General features: G+C 44.0%; 1 protein-coding gene across 2 annotated transcripts in view; it reads left to right on the forward strand.

The window, feature by feature from the left end:
* Window positions 1–17056, forward strand: part of ARHGEF2 (Rho/Rac guanine nucleotide exchange factor 2) — a 205905-nt gene that overhangs the window by 55796 nt on the left and 133053 nt on the right. Inside the window, exons 1-3 of one of the 2 annotated variants that reach the window (XM_060253339.1) lie at window positions 9067–9230; window positions 13715–13889; window positions 15594–15702. In XM_060253339.1, coding sequence (XP_060109322.1) covers window positions 9082–9230; window positions 13715–13889; window positions 15594–15702 — 433 coding nt within the window. In that variant the 5' untranslated portion in view covers window positions 9067–9081. Of the gene's footprint in view, window positions 1–9066; window positions 9231–13714; window positions 13890–15593; window positions 15703–17056 lie in introns of those variants that run through there. The other variant, XM_060253329.1, reaches the window with a different exon arrangement.

Genomic DNA, 17056 nt, shown 5'->3' on the forward strand with positions numbered 1-17056 from the left:
TACATTTTTATAGTTTTTTGAAAGAAGAAAGTGAGGAAGTTGGAACAGAGGAACAGTATTCCAGGAGCATCAGGTGGTTTATATGGGGGGGAGCTAAAAAAAAGAGAGAGAGAGCATGGAGGGAAGTTAATATTATATGACTAGAAATAGTATTTTATGAATGTAGAGTTCAAAAGAGGCAGCAAGACAGAGTGAGTTTGTGGAGAGATTTTAAAGATAGAAGCAGTAGAATATTGTTTCTTACAAATGGACAATTTTGCTCTAGTTTGGCATCCAAACTGGATCATTTTTTTTTAAAGAGTCTATACAATGATGTCCCCTAATGATTGATTTTTAGGGTTTTCCCTGGTTTGTTCTGATCTTTACCAAACCTGGTTTGATAGTCTTTTTAGAAAGTTCACAGAGCACCTTTGCACAGCATGTGAATAAGAATGTGGCCATTTCTTAGAAGTCCCACTCGTATCAGCACCCATATTTGCACTATTACAAACACAGGATTAAAGGGATTATTACAAAGTCTCCATAAATCACTTACACATGAAGCTGTCATACTGATTCAGGCCACTGATCTATCAAGGTCTGCATTGTCTACTCAGACTGGCAGCAACTCTCCATTATCTCAAGTGGATTTCTTTCACACCACCTAACTGGAGATGCCAAGGATTGAAGCTGGGACCTTCTGCATGCAAAGAAGATGCTCTAGCAGAGAACCATGGTCAAACCCCTGCAATCCTCCAAAACTAGTGACTCCAGCAAAGGTTGTCCAGAGCTTCTCACTTGGAGAATCTGGAACAAGACATGCTGTTTTTTATTTGCATCAGAGGCTCTGAGTGCAGGTCTAATCTCTGTACTCCAGTCTTGCCTGAGGGCTGTTAGATAAGCTAAATTCTGCTGGAAATGGGAAGGCTTGCTATTTTCCCTGCTCATTTTTAATTTCCTCTGTTCTTTTTGCCTTCCTTTTCACCTTGTGCTGCATTTGTTCCTCCTTTTTATCACTCTTCTTCAGCAGCCTGGCCTGGAAAATAGCTGCCTTGATTGATTGTGGCTGGACAAAGCATTGGGCAGCAGGCAGTTTTCAAAACTGCCAGGGGTTCACTGATACACAGGCTAGCTCCATGTTCTGTCAGCCCTTTGCTTCTTTTAAAACAAACTGAACATGGATAGGTCTTTGTTGGTGGTGGGAAAGGCTACGTTTATCAAGCATGGTGCTGGGGATCAACCCTAAAGCAAATCCATGCCAGATGTGTGTCCATGTCAGCAACTGGCCTCACTCAAAAACTGAGCATTCATTTCATGCAAATATGAAATGTTGATACCTCGTTTGTCACTTTTTAAAAATGTGTTTGTAGACCTTAAGGATGTGAGGAAATCTCAAGACAGTCTTGGGAGGCTGTGAGTTTGAATAAAGGGCCAGCTGGATATGAAGAAGGAACTGCTTTGCACTTTCTTCTGTTGCCATTCTGATCAGAATTTCTGCCTCAAGCTGCTTTTTCTTTCTCCAGAAGAAAAACGTACCTTCCAAAATTTCACAGCTGGAAACAGGGAATGAGTGTTTAATATGCCCATTTTATTTCTAAGGATTGCTGCCTGAAGCTCTTAATCCTCCATTACACATTTCTTATGGCTCCACTTGAGCCTGCTGTATTCATTCACTCTTCAGTGGCCTGCCTTGCACTGTTTAAAAAGCCAAGATGTGTGTTCTTTTTAGGCTAAAGATACACTAGACAAACACAATCGTCTCACAGCCTGTTCTCAACGGTTTCAAGTGAGCCTGGTCAACACATGAAATAGAAAGCTGTTCACTGCTTGGTGCCTAAGAATTCATGCACAGGCATTTAAGTGGATGTGCACTAAATACAAGAGTGCATTCACAGAATTAAATTTTAAAGATGCTGAAAAAAGGAGCTAAATCCTGAAGAATAAATAAAGTGAGCAACTTGTATTAAAACTTTAATGACATCCACTAAAGGCAAAAACCTGAGTACTGGGTCATCAAGGATATAAAATAAGGAACGGGAAAGATGGATTAGGTAGAAAATATATTGGTGAAGAACAACTTGTTGAGTTGCAACCAACCTATGGTGACCCAATTTTTAGGGTGTTTTAGGCAAGAGATGAACAGAGGTGCTTTGCTATTGTCCTCCTTGGTAGTCCCTCATGACCATGATCAGCCTTCCTTAGCTCCTAAACTCTGGACAGCCCAGGGTAAGCTAGGCTATTACTGGTACCTGTATTTTTTCCACCGCAGGAAAAAGATTACTGGGAGTGGGATGGAACAGAAAAATGACCAGAGGGTTAAGCTCCTCTTCCCTTGGCTATTTCTCTCAAAACTTTTGGTTGCAAATCCACAAAAGCATACACAACTACAAGTCTTGCCTAGTACGGATCTTCAAAATCCCAATTTACAAGCAAGTAGAGGAACTAGCTGCCATGTTGGTGGGCCCAGGAAAATCTGGATTTTTCCACCCAGGTAGCAGCCACCCGGACTTGGTTGCAAGCTTTCCTTAAACTTTGGAATAAAGCAGTTTCTAGGAACCTGCCCCTCTTCTCAACAGTATCCAACATGGGCAAATAACCCATGTGGAAACACCCTCAATCGCAACCTGGCAATGGTGAGCCAAGCGCTACACAGCTCTCCTCCTCCTTTTGATATCCAAGGCTTGACTGCACCATAAAGACCAAATGTCAGTGGAAACATAAAACATCTTCCATTTGGATGTATTATTATTCTTTTCAGCAGTATGTCTTATGGCAGAATTTTTCCTGCCAGGACTAGGGACTTGGATTTATTTCAGTATTCTATCACAGTGAGTTAGTAAGATATGCATTGCTTTCAGGAGTAGCATTTTCTTCTTAACTGAAGCAGGATACAGGAGGAGCTAGGGGCAAAAGACAAGGAGGAATGAGGGTCAAATTAGACCTCACAGACTTGTATATCAAGATTGCATCCAGATTCATGTGTTTTCCTAGAGGAGTCAAATTCTGTCAGTATTCTATCACAGTGAGTTAGTAAGATCCACCGTTCTGTGGTGGATCTTCCTGATAGGTTTTATTTTAAGCTTAACTATATAAGTTGTTATGTATGGAAGTGTTTTGGGGTTGTGTTTGTTGTCAAGTAAAAGAGCCCCGTGGCGCAGAGTGTTAAAGCTGCAATAATACAATCCTAAGCTCTGCTCACGACCTGAGTTTGATCCTTGGTGGAAGCTGGGTTTTCAGGTAGCCAGCTCTAGGTTTACTCAGCCTTCCATCCTTCCGAGGTCGGTAAAATGAGTACCCAGCTTGCTGGGGGGAAAGCATAGATGACTGGGGAAGGCAATGGCAAACCACCCTGTAAAAAGTCTGCCGTGAAAACGTTGTGAAAGCAACATTACCCCAGAGTCGGAAATGGCTGGTGCTTGCACAGGGTACCTTTCCTTTCCTGTTGTCAAGTAGTGCTCAACTGGGACAATTGGTGTTCACTCTAGGGTGAACAGGCAAGTGTTAAGACTAAAAAAAAGTAGAATCAGGCTTGGGGAGCAATTGAGCCTGCAAGACTGAAAGAAAAGAAAGATGTGAGGTAGTTCAGCCATTTCCTGAAAAACTCAAGTTCTAATACTGACGGGACTGGCATTTTGCATATGTTTAGAGACATTTGCTTCCCCAGCTAGCACATGATATAACCTTTGGAAGCTTTCACAGCCTGACACTGTTATGTGGCAAAGTAAATTTGGATATTGTAATCACATTAGGAGTAAACTCTTCTGCACATCTATATTGGATAGCCTCATAAAGGGAGACTTCACTGTGCTTCCAGAAGGAAACTTTGCATTTTATCAAAAGTTCATAGACTGCCATCTGCTGGTAGCAAGAGATTTTCTCTTTATGTTTCTCAGTGTGGTTGGGAGGACGTCCTTCTTGCTGGACACCAAGCTACATTGTGAAAGGAATTAGGGGAGACGTCTCAACGTCAAGTTGAACCCTGGTGTCTCCCGTGGCACCCTGTATGAGACATTTGCCCTGCATTCCTTATTTTGGTAATAAGAAGGTGAGAAGAATCTTGCTGGATCAGTGAAAAGGCATGAAGTCCAGCATATAGTTTCCCTCAGTCATTTGCCCGGGAATCTCTGAGATAGAGCATTAAGGCAACATCCCCTATCCTTTCACTTGCCCATCAGCAACTGGCTTTCTGAACCTGGGCTTTTTCACACACTTGACTTATTCCTGATTTTCTTGGCAGTTGATCCACAAGCACTGGAATCAGTTTTGGGATAGTTCTTCCCAGGGCTTTTTTTGAGCAGGAACGCACAGGAATGCAGTTCCAACTGGCTTGGCATCAGGGGGTGCGGCCTAATATGCAAATGAGCTTCTGCTGGACTTATTTTACAAAAACCCTATGCTAAACAATAGGGATGTCAGGGGGTGTGGCCTAATATGAAAATGAGTTCCTGCTGGACTTTTTCTACAAAAAAGGTCCCGGTTCTTCCATATCTCTGACTTCCCTCTGCACTTTCACAGTTGTGGAGTCAGTTCATTTTCTTCTGCATGTGCCTTCAATAATGAGGATTTTCAAGTAAGGATGAATGGAGGGTGCTTTAAAGCCATCATTGGTGGCTTTAAAAAATGGTGCTAAAATATTGATGTATTCCTAGAACATTGTAACAATAGGATTAGCAGGCTCTCTGAATTCCCAGATTTTTTTTAAAGGAGTAAGTCACAAGTACATTTCCTTGCAGAGACATACCTGTTTTTTACATCTTTGTGAGGAAATGAGCTAAAGACTTACTTTACAAAAAATAAGTGCCAGGAATTCAGAGAATCTGCTAAGCCTATTGTTACAATGCTTTAGGGATATAGTGATATTTTAGGGCCACAAGAAAAAAAATGAAGCCACTTGTCTTAAGGAGGGAGGGGACCACCACAGTTGACGCATGGAGATCTCCAGGTGACACATGGAGATCTCCCACTTTTACAACTGATCTCCAGCTCTCCTGGAGGTTCTCTAAGTCGCAGCGGCCTGGGAAGGGCGATCCCTTTACCAACCTTTGATGGGGTGCCATTAATGCCAGCACTGAGGGTTAAGAGCTTGGGAGTGCTCCTGAAGCCCTCTTTAACTATGGAGGCCCATGTAGCAGCCACTTCAGCAAATATGGCAATTAGTCCCCTATCTTGAGTGCGGTGACTTAGCAATGGTGATCCACGCCTTGGTCACCTCACGAATAGATTACAGTAATGCCTTCTACATGGGGCTGCCCTTGACTCAGATTTGGAAGCTGCAACTTGTGTAGAATGCTGCAGCCAGGCTACTAATGGGGCTCCCTCTGCAGGAGCACATTCAGGGCGTTTTCGCACTCACCTTCAAGTGGCGCAACCACCCTCTTCACGCCGGAGGATCTGCAGGGATTTCGCATGAGAAGCGCCGGAGCAGCCAAAAGAGCCGGCGACTTCCGTCGCAAAAGCCGCTCAAACGTTTTCCTGCTTCTTGGCGGTTTACGTTTGAGCGGGTTTCGCGACGGAACTTTCCGGCTCTTTTGGCTGCTCCGGCGCTTCTTATGCGAAATCCCTGCAGATCCTCCGGCGTGAGGAGGGTGGTCGCGCCACTTGAAGGTGAGTGCGAAAACGCCCTCAGTCTGTTCTGAGGGCATTGCACTGGCTACCTGTTGTGTACTGAATCCATTTCAAGGTTCTGGTATTAACTTTCAAAACCTTATATGGCCTAGGACCTATCTATCTGCCCCACATGTTCCCCAGAGAGCACTTCAATCAAGTTCCCAAAATCTTCTGGTTGTCCCTGGGCTGAAAGGAAAGGTCCCCTGTGCAAGCACCAGTAGTTTCTGACTCTGGGGTGATGTTGCTTTCACAATGTTTTCACGGCAGACTTTTTTACGGGGTGGTTTGCCATTGCCTTCTCCAGAGCATCTCAGGGCTAAAAGAGGCTAGACTAAATTCCACCAGAGCCAGAGCCTTCTCGGTGGCAGCCCCAATAATCTGGAACACCCTCCCAGAAATCATCAGGGCCCTGTGGGACCTACTGCAGTTCCACAGGGCCTACAAGACTGAATTGTTCTGGATGGCATATGACACCTAAATGGGAGAGGGCTGCCACCTCACCTGGACCTATCATGTATTAGTACCAACTGCCTAGGATCTGACGGCTTCGGAGAAAGGAAGACATAATAAGGTTCTGCCTGGAATAGATGTAGCAGCACCACTGTGATTTTATTTGATTGTTTTAATGTTTTAATATTGTTTACAAATGTTGCCTTTGTTTATTTTATGTTAGCCACCTTGAGTCTTTGTAGAATGGGAGGGATCTAAATCTAACATAATAAATAAATAGTAAATAATAAAATGGCTGCTCTGAAGGGTGGACGCTATGACATTGTACCATGCTGAGCCCCCTCCCCCCGCCTCTTCCAGATCCACCCTCAAATTCTCCAGGTATTTTCCAACCCAGACCTGGCAACCCTAACAGTCACATTGGGACAAAAAAATTTTTAGCTTCAAGTATAGGCTAATGGGATCTGAACTTGCTGAGACTGAGAGAGAAAAAGGGGGGAAAAGATCTTGAGGTCAAAATGGATAGTTCAATAGACGTGTCACCCCATGTGCTCCAGCAATGAAAAAGGCAAATTCTGGGGATTTGGGATTATTAGGAAAGGAATTGAGAATAAAATGGCTGAAATTGTAATGCCCCTGTATAGATCTCATTTAGAATACTGTGCCCCCTGTATAGGCTTCATTTGGAATACTGTGTACAATTCTGGTCACCATATCTCAAAAAGGATATTGCAGAGCTGGAAAAAGTACAGAAGAGGACAACCAAGATGACTGGGGGGTTGGAGAACCTTCCCTAAAAGGAAAGGCTGAGGAGTGTGGGACTTTTTAGTCTAGAAAAGAGACAACTGAGTGGGGGGATGATAGCAATTATAAAATTATGCATGGGGTGGAGAAAGTTGACAAAGAAAAAGAGAGAAAGAGAAAGTTGACAAAGAAAATTATCACCCTCTCCCAAAATACTAGCACTCAAGGGCATCCAGTAAAACTGATGGGCTGTAGGTTCAGGAGGGGCAAAAAAATACCACTTTACACAGAGAGTGATTAAAATGTGGAATTTGCTTGCGGAGGATGTAGTGATGGCCACAGGAATAAACAACTTTTAAATGGGAATAGATAGATTTATGGAGGACAAGTCTAACGATGGCTACTAGCCTTGGTGATTGGGGGGAACCTCTCAGAGCCAGTAGGCAACGTCAGGAAAAGGCCTTGGCCTCTATGTCCTGAGGTTGGTCCTCAAGAGAAACTAGTTGTCCATTGTCTAAGACAGGATGCTGAACCAGATGGATCATTGGTTTGATCCAGCAGGACTCTTCTTATGTTGTTATATTCTGTCTAGTCATCAAAAAGTGGGCTGGAGCTAGGTGGGTCAGAAAACTGACAAAACATTATATATAAGGAAAAAGCTGACAAATTGACTTCCAATGAAAGACTAAGGTAAAAGTAGTCTGAAATTGGGGTTGCCAGTTCTAGATTGAGATTTTTGATGGAGTCTGGGTTTGGGGAGAGGAGGGAACTCAGCATGGTATAATGCCATAGAGTCCTACTCTACAAAGCAGATATTTTCTCCAGGGAAACAGAACTTTTTTTAAATTTTTTTTTTAAAAAAAAAATGCTGTGTGTGTTCATATGTGTGTGTGAGTCATGGCTGACTTCTGGTGACCCCTAGTGGGGCTGGGAGACAAGGACATTCAGAGAGGTAGCCTTTGTGTCCTGGTATTCTTTGGAGGTCTCCCATCCACGTACTTTAGAGGATTGGCCCTGCTTAGCTTCTGAGATCTGATGAGATCAGGCTTTCCTGGACTATCCAGGTCAGGGCCAGGGGAACAGGTCTTAATTGTCTGGAGATCAATTGTAATAGCAGGAGGTTGGCAACCCTATCTGAAATGGACTAGAAAAAACCTGAGGGGAAAATTCCTATGAGGAAAGGATGAAGGAGCTGGGTATGTTTAGTCTGGAGAGGAAACAACTGAGAGGTGATATGATCACCATCTTCAAGTACTTGAAGGGCTGTCATATAGACTGGATTGTGCAGAATTGTTTTCTGTTGCCCCAGAAGGTAGGATCAGAACCAGTGGGTTGAAATGAAATCAAAAGAATTTCCAACTCAACATTAGGAAGAACTTCCTGACAGAGCAGTTCCTCGGCAGAACAGGCTTCCTCATGTGGTGGTGGGCTCTCCTTCCTAGGAGGTTTTTAAACAGCTAGATGGCCGTCTGACAGCAATGCAGATCCTGTGAGCTTAGAGGGAGTTATTTGTGAATTTCCTGCATTAAGCAGGGGGTTGGACTAGATGTCCCTGGGGGTCCCTTCCAACTCTATAAATCTATGGAATTTGTGGTGGTTTTTCAGTTTGCAAACCGTAAACCAGCCAAAACTTGTGACAAACTTTAGTTAGAGTGCTGGTTCATCATGCCCATCCAGACCAACACACTGTGTCACAGTGCCCAAGACCCAGGTGCCATCAGGAGGTCCACCAGCGGGGCTGGAACTTCAGAAGCCCTCCCATTGTTGCCCCCTAAGCACCATGAATGCAGAGTATCACTGCCCCTGTCAAAGTGTTCCATTTATATGTTGTGGCTAATAGACACTGATGGATCTCTGCTCCATATGTTTATCCTGTCTCTTCTTGAAATTGTCTATGCTTGTAGTCACTACCACTTTCTATCTGGTCGCTTCTTCACAGTCACTCATATTTTTCAATTCTCACCTTTTTTATTGTTGCTGTTGTTATTGCTGCTTTTATTGGTTTTAGAGATGGATTCTATTGTCTTTTTGGAAGTCTAGTGTGATATATATTTAATTATTAGAAACTGCCTCGCGTACAGGTTACAAAGAGGCAAGGAATGTATAATTAGAACAGTAGAGTTCCAGTCCCCTATTTTCTTAGACTGAAGGGCTTCACTTGGGGGTGTAGTTTGTCTGTTTCAAAAAGCAGAGAAAAGAATTCATTGAAGACTTACCCCCTCCTCCTCCTCTGTTCACTGCAGAAGAGTTGCTTGGAAACACAGAGAAACCCAAACCGCTCTCTCCACTTCTGCAAATGCAATGGGATGGGGGTGCGAGGTGGGGGGGGTGTCTGAGAAGGAAGTGTGCCACAGAACGATTCTTGAGGCCTGGGAAGCTATAAGCAGCGAGAACCATTGCAGGCTCAAGAGGGATCTGTTGGGCTCTCGGCGGGCATCATGTTTTAACAAGTGAGTAACTTTAGTTTGCTCCACAAGCCGTGTCCATTTTGTTGCTGGGTTTGTGCCGTAGGAAGGAACAAGAAAACAACCCTGTGGCTGGAGCTCTGGGTTTGAAACTGCAGGGGGCAGCAGGTTGTTTGAGAGGACAACCTGTATTTGCAGAAAACAAAGGTAGGAAACTCCTGGAAGTATTTTGCTAGAGACCAGGCCTCATTTTTGTATTAGTAGAAAAGAGCAAGAGTCCAGTAGTACCTTAAAAACTAACAAAATTTGTGGCAGGCTATGAGCTTTTCTGCGAGTCACTGCTCACCTCTTCATTTTTGTATTGTTCCCTAAAACTGTCGCCCAAGTGGAAAAGATCTATGTAAAATCTGCAAAAATGTGCATAGGATTCAAAGGATACAAGTCAAGGATGATACCTGCATGTCACCACAGCGTAGCAAGTTTTGTCTCAGAAGATGCATTTCTTCTGGGATATGAGGGATGGAATTGTGTCTCTGCATATCACATGTGTGAAAGAGAAAGGGAAGTGGATTTTCAGGACCCATACATGAAACATTAGGAATGGCTCCTGCCCCCCAGCCCATCTAAGTGTCCTGACCTGGGCTTCAAGCCTTGATATGGTTTGTTTATATTGCTTTAGAAATAGAAAATAGTTTCATGAGTCATGAAAGAAAATGTATGAGGTGAGATTAGGGGGAGAGGACCATGTTGCAAGTTTGTAGTGGGCCCAGAGAAAGAATGTTTGGGCCTTGGCAGTGGTTTTTCTTAGATGATGCTAATGCACATCACAGCAAGCACCATCTTAAAGGAAGTATTCCCCTCCCATGAGAGGGGAGAGTGCTGCTTTGTCTGACTATTTGCATATTACATTAATTGTTTGCTAATTATGCATCTGACCTTTTATCAGTCGCTTTGTGTCTGCTCTTGGCAGCTACCACAAAGTTTGGGAAGAACTGAAGGAAGCATCTTTTTAATGGACTCTTTGCTTATGCCAGCACTTCCTCATGCATTCTTTAGTGATAGCAAAACATATCTGGGAGAGCTGCAACAAGCATGTCAATTATTGCTGTCATTCTACCCCCTCATTGGACAGCACAACAGAAAGTGGGAGCAGGCCTGTTTCTCATTAAACAGAGATTATCAGCTCATTTTGCCTCCTACCTCTGGAAATTCAAAGATTAAAGATTGACTTTTTTTTAACAAGCTGAGGATTCAGACCAGCTAATTTCTAAAAGGAAACTGAGTGGCATGCCCAGAATACAGGCGAAGGGGTGGATCCAACTATCTTTCACACTCAACTTCATGTAGGAAAGGAAAGGTCCCCTGTGCAAGCACCAGTCATTTCCGACTCTGGGGTGACGCTGCTTTCACAACATTTTCATGGCATACTTTTTACGGGGTTGTTTGCCATTGCCTTCCCCAGTCATCTACACTTTACCCCAACAAGCTGGGTACTCATTTTACTGACCTCGGAAGGATGGAAGGCTGAGTCAACCTTGAGCCAGCTACCTGAAAACCCAGCTTCCGCTGGGGATTGAACTCAGGTTGTGAGCAGAGCTTAGGACTGCAGTACTGCAGCTTTAACACTGTGCCACAGGGCTCTTCAATTTCATGTAACTCTCCTCCTTACTGCAGCCTCTGTTTCACATGATTTTTATCCATGCAACTGCCACGATCCCCCGGCACAACCTTTCTGGTTGGTCAAAGGGAGACACTTCGCTTTTTTCATCAGCATAAAATGCAGGCTGGATCCACCCCAACTCCCAGAGAACCCATTCAAAAGAGTAGGTGTGTTAAGTTCAGGCCTCAGATTCAGTGGGAGCTCACAGGAGCACAGCTCCTGAACCTTTCTGAGAGTTCCACCTCTTTGTCCATTGAATAATATGTGCAGCTGCATAACAATCCCTGGATGAGCTCCACCACCTATTTTTCTACAAAATGACCTCTGGTTAAGTCTGTTGTAATAAAGAAAAATGGAAGTCAAGTGGCACCTTTAAGACTTACCTTGTTGCCTTTGGCTCAATTTGAGCCTGAGATAGGTGGCAACAGAGGAACTTGGTGCATGTAGCAATAGACTGCTTTTCCCTTGACTTGCATGTAGGAAATGAAGGGGTTAACCAGGTATTTGAGTAGGGTTGCTAGGCTGCAACTCAGACATTGTTCTTCCCTTGAAATCATCTGGTGAATTAGACCCAGTGGAATTGTGGTTTTTCGTATGTGTGCATCTCTGGTCCTTTTTTTATCTTCTCTGTGGGTGGCAGGCCTGAGGAGGAAAACAGGTGGGTGGGAGAAGCTGCCTTGTTGCATCTCCTGCTTAATTGACAGTTTTTAAAAGAGAGAGCACATTAGGTTGCACCAATAATCCTAGGTTTAAACCAGGACTCTGCCCTGGAACGCATTTTGAATGCTGTTTATTTAGAATGATGGCCATCCATTCCTAAAGGGACTTAACGCTAACAACAGTCCCAGCTATAACCTAGAAAGAGAGATTAAAATTTTGTTAAATTACACTTTGACATTTGCCCACCAACTGCCATCTTAGCCCTGAGTTTTCCAGGACAGTCCAAATGAGTAGATCTTAAGAGTTAAGTCCGACATAACAATTTATAGAGCACTGGGGATAGTCTGGAAGTGTCTTTACTCCCTTTTTTCCAAATGCAACCTTTCCCCTTCCTATGGTGAGCTCTGTAGAAAATCTCTTCTGTACCCGGAGTGGCTCAGTTTGAATGATTAAACTTAAACAAGTGGTTCTCAAACGTTTTGAAGTGGAACTTCTAAACTTACTGTAGTTTTCAGGGCTTGTTTGCAAAGGAGTCAAATACCACTTTCCCCCTTCCCAACATAAAATGCAGAAATTTCACGTTAATTAACACTGAGCAAAGACTGTATGTCATTTTGTATAGTATACAGGGGCAATTCAAAATTTGCCACCAAACCTGCCAAATCCTCCTTCTTGGCCTTACAACCCAACTGTGAGAGCTGTGGGCCCCCTCTGGGTCTTGGCTCACAGTCTGAGAACCACTGGGCTTAATCATACACCAGGGGTCATGAACTAGGGTTGCCAATTGATCAGGAGAAAAATGTCATTCCCTTTTAAAAGAGATTTGATTTGTGGAGATACACAGCTGAAGCTTATAATGACATACAGATAAAAGTGCAAAGGAGTAGTAGCCCCGTTAGTCTATTATAGGAAAAAAATCCAGTGACACCTAAAAGACTAACAACTTTGCTTTCAACAGGAGCTTTCATAAATCACATGAAGGAAAGGAAAGGTCCTCTTTGCAAGCACCAGTCGTTTCCGACTCTGGGGTGATGTTACTTTCGCGTTTTAATGGCAGACTTTTTACGGGGTGGTTTGCCATTGCCCTCCCCAGTCATCTATGCTTTCCCCCAGCAAGCTGGGTACTCATTTTACCGACCTTGGAAGGACAGAAGGCTGAGTCAGCCTCGAGCGGCTACCTGAAAACCCAGCTTCCACCAGGGATCAAACTCAGGTTGTGAGCAGAGCTTAGGACTGCAGTACTTCAGCTTTAACACTCTGCACCACGGGGCTCTTCACATGAAAGCTCATACTAAAATAAATGTTAGTCTTCAGAGTGCTACTGGACTTTTTTTATATATAGCTAGGTAACATCATCTGGTAAATAACAGCCCATTAAGCCTCTGGTAGAGGGATAGGGCATTTTACGCCAGGCCCGGTGGCACCCTACTAGTTCACCAGCTACTGCAGAATGGCTTGTGCAACTCCTAGAAAACTCAGAAGAAGAAAAAAAAAATCTGCATTTATTTTGTAGATTTTTCTTTCAGCTGCTTAGCTGATTTCTTCATTTCTGGTTCCTTTCCTAGTCCATGTTTTGTTTCTAGGATAAAACAAAATTTGGTAACGTGTGGGTTTGGGGTGGAGTGGGTCATGATGTTTTCATTACAAGTAACTCTCATTAAGGAAAATATCGGAAACCCCTACTGCAGGCTGCAGGCAGTGGCAATTGAGTAGTGCTTGTAATGGCACCAACACAGCTTTCTGTCCAAAGTCACCAAGTATATTACACATCTATTTAAAATAGATCCAGGTGGGCAGCCGTGTTGGTCTGAACAGTAGAACAAAGCAGAAGTCAAGTGGCACCTTTAAGACCAACAAAGTTTTATTCAGAGTTCACTTAAAAAAAAAAACCAGCCTTCAGAGGGGAAGGAGTAAGAGTTTGATGGATGAATTGGTGTTTTACTGGTTTGTATGTGGGCAAGACAAATTCTGAAGCTGGTATCACACTGTGACCAAAGACTCTGCTGTAGCTCCTGTTAAGATGTGATGATTACCATCATAATGCTTCTGGAAGATGCCAAGGCTTGGGTTTTGGTGAGACTCCAATGGGAGAGACTTTCTTAATTGGGAACATGTAAATGTGTATGGGGGGGGGGCGGAATTCAACTTTGGGTCAAATGAAGAAATAACAATGAAAGTTCTCAGTGGCTGATCTTAGCTTCCTTTCCAGTGTGAGTCTGAAAGGATTAACCCCCGATGAGATAGAATCCTCCTCTGTGGGGCAGATGGACAGGCATGCTCGGGGCAGAAAGGACCCCCGCCGAATCCCCATCATCCGGAGCAATGATGAGATGGAGTCTCTTCTCTCCCAGGATGAAGAGGATGATGACTTGGAAGTTGCTCAGGTATTTGGTTACTTGTAGTTTTGTTCCCCTTTTTTCATCCAAGACTTGCCTCTCAGATGAGCTGTCAGTCATTGAAAACTAATGCACTGTGCTGGTTGCAGGAGCTGTACATTAAAGAAATAGGGCGAAGGCCTATAAAGTAAAGTTCAATCCAGGTGGGCAGCCGTGTTGGTCTAAAGTAGTAGAACAAAGCCGAGTCAAGTAGCACCTTTAAGACCAACAAAATTTTATTCGGAATGTAAGCTTTCGTGTGCTCTAAACACACTTCATCAGACAGCAGGAAAGTAAAGTTCAAGACATGCATGGGGGAGTGGAGGGGAAAGATAGAGGCAGGGAGATCATTTTGAGGATGCCAGAATGCCAGCGATGAGTTGCTTGTGGGTATTTAGATCCAGGTGGGCCCAGGCTGATTTTTCTCTTGTCGAGATTCTTGCTGGGATGGTGGTGGCTCTGCCTACTGCCCAGGAGCCCTTTTTGCCCTGTAGCCAGTGATGAAGGCCATGGTTATCTTCTCATCAGCTCTGCAGACCCAGGGCAGTTGGCACTTGTATCAGTGTTCTTTTTGGCAGGAAAGGTGGCATCTACAGCTGCTTGTTTTGGGCTAACAACTGGGGCTGCTCTGGTTTTTCTTTAGTTCAGTGTTCTGTTGAAAGTGGCTAGCTCCTGATTATTTTCAGCAATGGAGAAAGCATCTGTCACCCTTGATATGCCAATAAAGAGAGAAATGCCAGTTACATTCGTTTGGGACCTTTTCCCCCTTCACTGAAGGGACAGCTAGGCTGTTAATCAGATCTCCTGATATTTTGTTTTAAGGCTAAAAAGCAGCCCCAGGGGTGAGGTGAGAGTAGTGGTGGTCCCAATTCTTATTTTCATCTGCTCTTTATTTCCTATTCACATGACCTTGTTTTCAGTTTGTATTCAGCAGTCAGTTTCACCAGAGCCTGTTAGCTCTGTTTAGCTTATTTTCAGTGCTATGTCATAGGGTCATGAAGTAACAGTGATGAAGAAGATTATCCCACAGCTCAAAAGGCCTCCTTGCATTCATTCAACTCACTGGTTGATTTTGTAGAACCTACTTCTTGCAGCATCAGTACCTTTACCCCATCTGTATTACTGTTGTTATCATTACTGTATATTTAATAGTGATAGGTGTCCCCACCATGCCAATCAATACATCCATAAAGGGAGGGTGAGGCAGCTAGTGTATATGCTTCTGCAAACCTGGAATAACTTAGAACAGGGGTGGCCAAAATTGATTAATGTAAGAGACACATACAATAAATGTCAGGTGTTTGAGAGCCGCAAGACAGGGAGGGAGGAAAATAGATGGGGGGAGGAGGGAGAGGTGGAAATAAAGTAACTTTAAAGTTAAATGCATTCTCCAAGCTGTTGGCTGGCTTGGAGAAGCTATATAATGAGAGAAATGCATTCTCCAAGCTGGCCGATGAGGTGGTGGGAGCTTTGAGAGCCACACAATATGTGTGAAAAAGTCACATGTGGCTCCCAAGCCACAATTTGACCACCCTGACTTAGAAGCTGTAAACCTGGTTTTGTAATATCTTTAATTTGGAGATAAGCACCAAGTCTTGGGGGACGAGGTCACCATACAAAACCTCACTCCTCGTCCTCTTAACCCCCCCCAGATGACATTGTTTGGCCAGAGCTTGTGATTGCATGGCATTAACTGTTTTGCCTTGTCCTTAGGAACATTCCAAGAGGATGCAAGCATATCGAGCAGCCTCAAACTCCATCTGTACTTCTCTGTCCAAGTCTGTTTCCATGAGTGTCATTGACAGCTACCCAGATGCAGATGGTAAGTGGGGAGACTGTTTAGATAAGTTCCCTGGTGATGTAGTTGTTACCACCCAGTGGTCGAACTGGACAGAATTTGGAAGGCTCTTGGCCTCAGAGGCATCATTCTGAATTAATTCATGTATTCATTCATTCTCTCCCGAAATATGGAAGAAAATGAGGCCCGTGCTTCTGGGATTGTGGCTGGTTGGGATTTGCTGCTGTCAGAATGTGGTATGCATGTCTATGTACATGTATGTTTTGAAGAGTCTGAAACATTTCAGAATTTTCTGAATTACACTTGTGGCTAGTTAATTTGAGTTCCAGGCAAGGTTTAAAGCTGCTGGTCTTTCTAGTGTGATGGCAGTCCCTAATTGTTGGCATACACATTTCTGGAACCTTTATCTGTTTTTAAGCATTATCCACAGACAAGGGAAAAATAGAGGAAGCAAAACAGTATATTTTCTTTTATCATCTGATTCTTTTGGAAGCTACAAGTTAGTTTTTGTCTGCTAGTCAAGATGCAGATTTTTACCTTAACTCTCTGTATATGCAGCTGTCCAACCACTAGGATTCAGGGCTGGTCTATGAGTTTTTTTATATCTTAGATGACTAGGACCCCTCCTTCTGCATCCTAAGGAAGCTGCCCTCACTTAGACCACCCTCGCTGGAAGTCCCTGCATGCTTTCTGGGTGCATCATTGTGGCGGTAACTGGGTCTGCTGCTTGCCACTCAACTGTTGCTCCCAAACATCATCATGTGGAAAGGCCCTGGTTGCCTGCTGCCCGAGTACCTCCAGTGCACATGCAGCAGTACCTGGGGCCACTGCAAGGTGTGGCTGATCCCACAGTCCTCCAGGAGAGCTGGTGTAGTGTCCCTCCATCTCAGAGATAGACTAGTTCCCTAGGTGATTGCCCAGGTACACCTAGTGGGTGGACCAGCTATTCTAAGGTTTGTTGCAGAAGCATGAACTTATGAAACTACCTTATCCTGAATGAGACCATAGGTTCACCTTGTTCATGAGAGCCAGTGTGGTGTAGTGGTTAAAGGTAGTGGACCCCGCTCATCCACTTGCACTTGCTGGAATGGCCTTGGGTTAGCCATAGCTATCTCAGAGGTTGTCCTTGAAAGGGCAGCTGCTGTGAGAGCCCTCTCCAGCCCCACCCACCTCACAGGGTGTCTGTTGTGGGGGGAGAAGATATAGGAGATTGTAAGCTGCTCTGAATCTCTGAAAGGCGGGATATAAATCTGCAGTCGTCTTCTTCTAATCTGGAGAACTGGGTTTAATTCTCCACTCCTCCACATGAAGCCTGCTGGGTGACCTTGCATCAGTCACAGTTCTCTCAAAGCTCTCTCAGCCCCACCTACCTCATAGA

The sequence above is a fragment of the Heteronotia binoei genome, chromosome 1, assembly GCF_032191835.1.
Source record: "Heteronotia binoei isolate CCM8104 ecotype False Entrance Well chromosome 1, APGP_CSIRO_Hbin_v1, whole genome shotgun sequence".
NCBI lineage: Eukaryota > Metazoa > Chordata > Lepidosauria > Squamata > Gekkonidae > Heteronotia > Heteronotia binoei.